We start from the raw sequence: 8,942 nt of genomic DNA, 5'->3' as shown, positions 1-8,942 counted from the left end.
ACTGCAAATTCGTTTTAAAACATTCTTTCTATGAATAAGACGAGAGACGGGTTTCGTGGGCGTGAGATTTGGGCATTACGGGCAGGCAAGGGCGGCAGGGGTCCGGCCGGATGAACGCGGCCGCCCATGGCGTCTGTCTCAAACCTGAGCTATCACTCAAAACACCCACGGGCCCATCCATCATCCTGGCCGCCCACGCCCATGGCCCCCATCCTCTTATCCTGTTGACTTCCCCTCATTCTCTCTGTCACTATCCCTTACTCTCTCTCTCTCTCTCTCTCTCTCTCTCTCTCTCTCTCTCTCTCTCTCTCTCTCTCTCTCTCTCTCTCTCTCTCTCTCTCTCTCATTCATTCTCCCTCTCACTCAATCTCCCTCTCACTAATTCCCTCTCTCACTCATTCCTCTCTCACTCATTCTCTCTCTCACTCATTATCTGCTCTCGCTCTCAATTTTTATCTCCCTATCCAGCATCCTCATTATAAACCGCAAATAGAAGGGTACGGCAATCTTTCTATGCATCCAGATGGACTCTAGCAAATCAATCCTTCTTTTTAGTCGTTAATCTCTAGACTGTTCGAAGGGATTACAAAAGGTCAAAGGTGAACAGGTCATTGACAAACAGACTGACGTACGGCTGTTCTGCGTCTGACGTCACAAGGAAGGCCAACGTGTGAGCTATATCTGTGTGAGCCTCGACCCACGGGCTATGGGCCGAAGATAAGCGGCCTCTCCAAACAAAGGGACTTTATTTGTCGATAGGATTATTTGTCACGAATAAGACGTCCGTTTGTCTTGTACTATCGTATGTCCACCCAAGAAGAACATGACAAAGCCAGTACAAGTACACATTTATTACACTAACAAAATGTATAGAAGCAGTACTTACAGTTTGTAGAGACTTGGACAGTTTGCAAAGAGGTTATCAGGCAGATGCTGCAGACGATTGTTGTCAAGGCGACTGTAAAAAAGAATATCTCTATTATATTTTTCGGAGATAAAAATGTCAATAGTTCATGACCTTAAACACGTTATCTAAATTAGAAGAATGAAAGACAAAAATTAATATAAGCGTTGTACGTGAAACCGCAACCTAGTTTAAGGCTTTGTTCACTCTTTCTACTGAACACTACCGGTACTGAAAAACAATGCTGTCCACGAAATCTGAAATGCGACGATCACGTCCATTTCTTGCCTAAGCAAATAATCTCTTGACAAAAAATAATAATCTTGTTGCATTTCTGCAAGTACCTTACAAACATCGTCACCACCAAATAAGCAAACATGCCAGGTGCTCCAGACCCAGGAGCTGCATTGAAAACGTATTCTCAGAAAGGTGTTTTATGAAGTGAAAAATATAAAAATATAAGGCTTTCCAATATAACCAAAGCAGACGTATCGGCGTGGAAACTTCGAAAAAGACAGTAATCAAATCCGAAAGTAACAGAAGAAATGGGCGGCTTCAGGACCACACCATAATAAGATGAGGAGCGCTGCTATGGAAGTATTGCGCGCAGAGATATAAAGGTTAGTAGGAAAATGAGAGAGTCATGAAGAAACATTATCATGGCACGACATAGCTTATGAAATAAGAAAATAAAAAATCAAGGAAGAAGAAAGAAAGTTGAAGCTGCATGTGTCCGAATGCAGGCCCTTTTCCGGATGAACGGCTAAACCACCGTGGTGCGAATGCGAGTTTACTGGAAAGAAGCGACTGATGGCGGCACAATACATGGGCTTGCGATAAACAAGGTATGAAGTCACTGAACATTGCCTACTTGATATGGTGCGTGCTCTGTGACCGTCTACGCCAGGGCTTCTCAACTATTATGCAGAGGTCCGGGTAAATACCGTACATACAATCATGAAAATTAAACCACCAATCTAAGTACTCCATAGTGTTCCCATATGTCCCCTAACTTACCCTACAGTCAGTAGAGGAAATACACTTTCAAGAATCCATCACCAGAACCTTCATTTTATGTAAGTATGTTTTTCTCCTCCTGGAGCCTGGGGCCCCGCTACAGCACGCAGAGGATCCGGATTCGGACCGCCAGTTGAGTAGCCAGTTGAGTAGCTGGTCTACGCTAACGTCAGAAAGCGATGAAGAATTGGAGAGGCGGGTGGAAATTAAATGTATTGAAAAGGACCAATTTGTGAATAATCAAAAGACGATTTTCTCCATACGATTCTCCAAACGCACATTATTTGCACCAGTCGAAGCCTGCGTGAGGACAGAGCAAGAGACTTGGTGAGCATCGCTGAGCGAAGGTGAACCCGGATGGAACACGCGGGAGGAGGGCGAGGGGCTGGGCACGAGCGCGAAGGGCGCGTGGGGATGGACGACGACAAGCGTGATCCCAATCCAGATACAATACAAATAACATTGCCAAAAAAGGATCCCTTGCAGCGACACTGCCTCCTCTGGCCAGCGTTGCCAAAAAAAACTCGAGAAAAAGGGATGAAAATAAAGATGGCGACTGTGACGATCACTAATAGAAAAGAAAAGAAAAAGTGGGAATAAAGGGGCAAATAAGACACAAACAAACGGATAAGCGAGGAGGTTGATCGGCCAAGAAAAAGGAAAAAAGCGAACAGCCACGAGAAATGAGGTGTTCCTCCAGAGCCCGGAGTCCCTCCCTGACTGATAAGGAACTGGTATCACAGATGCACCAGCGAGAGGCGGCGACACTCCCAGATGGTATCACGTGGCCCAGGCCGCCCTATCACACGCTGGGGACTGAATAATGCTCGATTCACCTGACGTCGTATCAATTACCCCGAGGGAAGTGGCCCGGCCAGTGAGTGGCCGATCAGCAGAGGGGACGAGCCGGAAAGACTTACATATCAACGAGTGGCATCTCGGCCCACACGGAGAGGCTGGCCTTGCATAATGCATTGGCCTGCTTCGCTCTTTGATCAAGAAGTTTCTCGCTGTGGCCCGGGGCAGATCTGAGCCCAGGCACGGGCTAACAGTGCTTTTAAGCATCATGCAACCCGAATTGGGCGTCTACTAATACATACGCCTCGCCAGCGTTCTTTAAGGACTCGGCGATGGCTGGTTGATGGTCACTGACTGAACTATTGAGCTTCAGTTAATATATTTCACATACAGCTTAGCAGATAACGAAAGATGTCGCGACATGAAATAAATGAAACATAGTAAATAAACGACACGAGAGCTAAACAAACTTCACGAGCAATTAACCCGGACTAATATGTGATGAAATGATCTATGTGAACAGTAACACATCAGGATTGGCGTAGCATGTTCCGGGCTGGGCGGGGCTGGGTGAAGGCAGCTTGTAGTCGCAGCCTATCTCCAACGGCCTATGAGGGCAGGGAGGAACGCCTGTCCGGGGAAGATAGCATGCAAATGTTTGGTCTCTTCGGGAGGAGCACATTTGGCGCAGCATCCTGGCGGATACAATTTCTTACCTCTCATCCACCAGGAGGAAATCTAATATAAACACATCTATATGGTTTGTCTTACTGATCTGCGTTCGTGTAATTATTATGTATGATCTCAACAAACCGCTAATTATCTACGCATTTACATGTATATGTATATACATACTGTGCGTACATGAATATATACAATAAAGTTTTCGAAACGTTGAAAGTCAATCGAGGTGTTTGCGGGAACTATATACACATACATATATACATACATATATAAATATATATAAATATATATACATATGTATATATACACACATATGTGTATATACACACATATGTGTATATACACACACAGACACACACACACACACACACACACACACACACACACACACACACACACACACACACACACACACACACACACACACACACACTATATAAATATATATATACATATATATATAAATATATATATATATATGTATATATTATATAATCATTATTATAGCAAAGTATGCCTTATCGCATCTCCTGCCGGTTATGCAATATAAAGCATGGCTGGCCTTCTTTCTAAGGTTTAGCAGGAAGCCTTGGGGATATTTATGCTTCACGAAGAAAATAATTCCAAAGGCAACCTCAGCCTCACCTTAACAATAAAACAACTAGCAGAGCTTCCGCCAGTCTGCGACTGGAGCCCAGAGCGTCGCGCGCGGCGGAGAGGAGCCCCTCGGACTGAACCCTGTGGCTCCGCTTCGCCCTCTTCCGACCGCCTTCTACGCATCTAAATGTCCCTCTGCTCTCGGTGTCGTAATTAATATTTGCAGCTGAGTAACTTCGTGAAACGGAACTCTCTTGCCAAGAATTAATTAAGAAGTCGCGCTGAATTGTGAGTGATCTCGTTATAACTTCATAAATGATACAGACGCAGAGCGCCATCGGATATTACACGGGCTCCGAAAGCGGTGTCAAATGTGAAGAGGATGAACACTTTTGCTAATTAATCTCGGGCCTCGCGCTCCCTTGACTCAGCTCAGAAACCTATAACATTATTTCACAAAACGCTTCGTACTTGTAGTAAATGAAAGCTCGCGAGGGGGTTTCCGCAAGGGGGGGGGGGGGGGGGGACGCCACACATGATTAGCTTTCCACAATAGCGTCTTTGGAGACGGGGAGAGCTTAGCTGGGTTTTGCCCCGAACCTAGATAAAAGATACCCACAGTGTTAAGCGGATGAAAGGATTATGGGACGTGGGTTCACCACTGACCCGTTCTGGATCTTAGGCCTATCAGCTGAACTAGGTTTACTCTCTGGACAATTTGTTATTATTTGTCAGCAGGCGGCGTAAAACGCTAAATAATGGCTTTATTTCGCTGACACGATCTTTTATCGCACCAATTTTTTTGACTAATGATCGTGGCGAGGAGACGCTCGAACATCTTTGCGGAGTCCCTCCTTTCATTCTGTTCCTATTTAGGCCTATTCCTCGGCGGCCCAGCGCCATTAAACACACTCTCTCCTTGGATTCTAATTGATGGGGTTTTCTTCCGACGCACCTGAGCTTCTCCCTTTGTCATATCCTTCCAAGAGAAAAAGAGAAACAGAGGAAGGACACGCCTTCCCTCTGCTCCTCCAGGTATGGCTATCAGAAGTTTTTTTTTCTTTTCTTTATTTCTCTCTCCCTGCTTTACAATGCTCGTCATTTCACGAACAACTACCGATGCCATCGTTCTTATAATATTTGGTAAAGCTATTATAACTAAGAAATGACAATTATTTTCTAAGCCCGGAAGACACAAAAGAGGTCCTAGCACCTTTTTCAATGGTCTTCCATGATTTAGATATTGTAAATCAATCTCGCATACACTAGCACGCAGCTCCAGCCTTAATGACCACCACATAACTTCACTTGTAGACGATCGCTCACGCCTGGATCAGCCGAGCAGAGCCATCACTCAACCTGTACTCCGCAGCCTGCCCTACGACATGCCACGGCTTCAGCCATTGGGAAGCACCTGAGCGTGGCGGAGAAATCCTCAAGGTATTCACAGCATTGTGTTTATGCAGCTCCGATAACCGACAATCTGTCAGGGAGAAACGGCCGCTGCCCGAGAGGACGCAACCTGAAGCCCAAATGAAAGGAGGAAGGGCTGCTGGCTGGGGGCACTGGGGATGCAAGACGGACTGAATGGGATAGTGTACTTATATGCATACGTACAAGCATTCATGCATAAATACACAGAGAGAAAGAGAGAAAGAGAAAGTGAAAGAGAGAGAGGGAGAGAGGGAGAGAGGGAGAGAGAGAGAGAGAGAGAGAGAGAGAGAGAGAGAGAGAGAGAGAGAGAGAGAGAGAGAGAGAGAGAGAGAGAGAGAGAGAGAGAGAGAGAGAGAGAGAGAGAGCAAGAGAGAGAGAGAGCGAGAGAGAGAGAGGGCGAGAGAGAGAGAGAGAGCGAGAGAGAGAGAGAGAGAGAGAGAGAGAGAGAGCGAGAGAGAGCGAGAGAGAGCGAGAGAGAGAGAGAGAGAGAGAGAGAGAGAGAGAGAGAGAGAGAGAGAGAGAGAGAGAGAGAGAGAGAGAGAGAGAGAGAGAGAGAGAGATATGGACATACACCCCCCCCCCCCCACACACACACATATATATATATATATATATATATATATATATATATATATAAATGTGTGTATACATATATATATATATATATATAAATGTGTATATATGTATATATGTATATATATACAAAACAACGAGATTAAATAATAAGTTGACCCTTAACCGATCGGCGAAGGCAGGCCGGTTGACAAGTAGGTATAGACATATATGAAGGCAAATCAATACAACTGGCTAAGTATAGATGAACAGGACTGGCAAGAGGAAAGAGAGTTCGGCTGAGAAACCTGGATGAAGATAACTAGCCGGGAAGGAAGAGTCAGCAAGGAAAAATAAGGAAAAAGACTGGTAATACAGCGCAGGCGACTGGGAAGTGACATGTAAGAAGCTAGCTATGGTACGCACGAGGATAGCAAAACCACCGAGGTAAAGGCTATATTCAGTGAGCAGACCAGCTTTTATGATGGATGGGCTGCGGCTGGCGAGTAGGCCGTGCAGGACGGAGCGAGTAGGACGGGTGGGAGGTGGAAGGGGCTTTTCTCTGACCAGGACATGTATCAGGTAGGATAGGTATGGAACCAGGGGTACGTAGGACACCACTGGGCCTGTACCAATAACTGGCTCCATGGGGTCAAGGGAGGGGGAAGAGAGGCAGGGGAGGAGCCACCGAGGGGCCGCACCTGCACGTTAATGATCGGTGATGAAGCGCAGATAAATGGGCAGGTAAGGACAGGTAAAACCAGCAGGTTGTGAGCCACTTGAGGTTAGTGATAAAGAGGAAGGAATGATAAGAAAAACTAAAAACAAAACAAATGACACACGAGAAATGGCGAAAAAAGTGATGAACATTAGAGCAAACTTAATGCCCTGCATTGCGGCGAGCGAGCGCGGCCATGAATAGGCGTGGCCAATATGGTGCAGGCGCTGAGCTCATACGCTTTGGCCGCAGAGAAAGGATTATCAAGTACTTGTAACGCTAATCCTAACGGCTCATTGATCTAGGCAGAGAGTCCAAGGGAGAGCGAGGAGCGGACCCGAGCGCTTCGTCTGCGGACACACTATGAGCGTAAATCTCGACTAACCTTTAGCTAATCCTATAACGTGGTAATAAGTCTCTCGTCTGCAGTAACTGGCTTTATACCGGGAATCTCTCCTGTGCAGTAAGTATGATTTACCAATGAAAGAATCAATACGATGTGATTTATGCATATGGCACAGCTCAGCTTCAACAACTATAAATGGGCATGTTCTGTGGAACAAGAGAAATATTCTATGCTAGTTCTCAAAGAATTAGAGCGAGCTGGAGCGCACGTAAGTGAACCACATAACTTCCGCATAGAAACCGAGAACGTGATTAATGCACGGATGGTATGTATAAACTCCTCATGGAAGCAAGGCTCATATTACTCCGCAACGTAACGTAATGTGATCTTTTAATGGTCGACCTTCCATGCTAATCAGCGTGTCAGTACTATTCCTTCCCTCTCCTAAACCTATAAGGACGCATCCTTCTCGCAATAATCACTACCTTCAACACAGCAGCCTCGTGCCATATATCCTTCGCGCAGATGCCACTGTGGACGACGGACCTAATTATTGAACATCACTTTATCTGTAATAACTATAATCAGCTTCATTATTCATTTCCTAACTAGTCATTACACCAGCTAATTAGACCTTCCCGTGTGTTTCAGGCCTCCGGTAGCGGAGCCGGGATTAAACAACACAGACCTCCTAATTACACGACCATACAGGTAATTCAGTAAGATCGAGAATCGTTAATCGAAGACGTCGGACTCGTTCTTATTGCAAAATAGGCTGAATGTAAGCTATGTTTGATCTCGTAATGATGCTGTCATCGACTCCGGAGTCCCTCTTGCTTTGCCCTTCTTTGTCCCTTTGGCCTTCGGCACCCCCGGAAGGAGCCATGCCTTCGCCGGGACTGCGCAGATACTGACAGCCTGGGACGTTTTCTCGATGGGTTGCCCATGGACAACAGATCAGCTGATTAGGTTTTTGTGGTGATCCGGATCCCCATGTGGACCTAACATAAAACTGAAGGATTTTTCATGCACACGCGCACACACACACACACACACACACACACACACACACACACACACACACACACACACACACACACACACGCACGCACACACACGCACGCACACACACGCACTCATACACGCACGCACACACACACATATATACATTTTTTTTTTTTTTTTTTGTGGAGGTCGTTTGCGGAAGTTTGCACAGTTTGAATGTTTTCCCAAAATACCGTTTACTCGAACTGCCCGGCTTTGTCATCCATTTCTGACAAAACTTAATTCTCTCTACCTGCATACTGTGTTAAACCCTCGTTTACGAAATAATTTTCTGTTTTTGTCCATAACTAGTTTACAGGTAGCTCTAAAGTAAAACCAAAATATAGGTATACCCCTGAGCCTTTATAGTCCACACTCCGGACGAGGTTAGAGAATTCCTACTAATTCTCAATCCGAATACCAACCTTGATTGTCTTGTTTGGGCTGGCTTCTGAGCTTTGATTATATCGACATTACTTTTCGTCACTATTTCCGAGAAATAATTGGAAGTTCTCCTTTGAAAAGGTGTCGGTTTGAGCGCCGTTGATAAGTATCGCCAGCCAAAAACGCTTACGAATTATCTTTACTGTATAATATTGTGTTGCCAGGCGAAGAAAAATATTGGCTAATAATTTCCTAAGGTTGTTTACCATGAATGAGTGTGTAAGATCACAGAGTAGTTCGGGTGATTACCTGTAAATGTAAACCTACTGCGCCTGACTGTAAACGATTTAGGTTACCTGGCCATCAGTGGATGTAAATGAGGACCGATATTAGTTTCTGTTTGTACTGGTTAGGACGACTTCGAAATCTCTGCCAAGAGTTTCTTGTCTATGATTTCAATATAT

At 45.2% G+C, this 8,942-nt stretch overlaps 1 protein-coding gene across 2 annotated transcripts in view; it reads right to left on the bottom strand.

Moving 5' to 3' along the window:
* Positions 1–8,942, bottom strand: part of LOC125027332 (protein slit-like) — a 292,665-nt gene that overhangs the window by 79,990 nt on the left and 203,733 nt on the right. For both annotated transcript variants that reach the window (XM_047616353.1, XM_047616352.1), the window contains exon 4: positions 887–958. In XM_047616353.1, coding sequence (XP_047472309.1) covers positions 887–958 — 72 coding nt within the window. The remainder of the gene's footprint in view (positions 1–886; positions 959–8,942) is intronic.

The sequence above is a fragment of the Penaeus chinensis genome, chromosome 7 (assembly GCF_019202785.1).
Source record: "Penaeus chinensis breed Huanghai No. 1 chromosome 7, ASM1920278v2, whole genome shotgun sequence".
NCBI lineage: Eukaryota > Metazoa > Arthropoda > Malacostraca > Decapoda > Penaeidae > Penaeus > Penaeus chinensis.
Note: the sequence above shows the minus strand (reverse complement) of the source record. Positions and strands in the feature narration are given on the sequence as shown.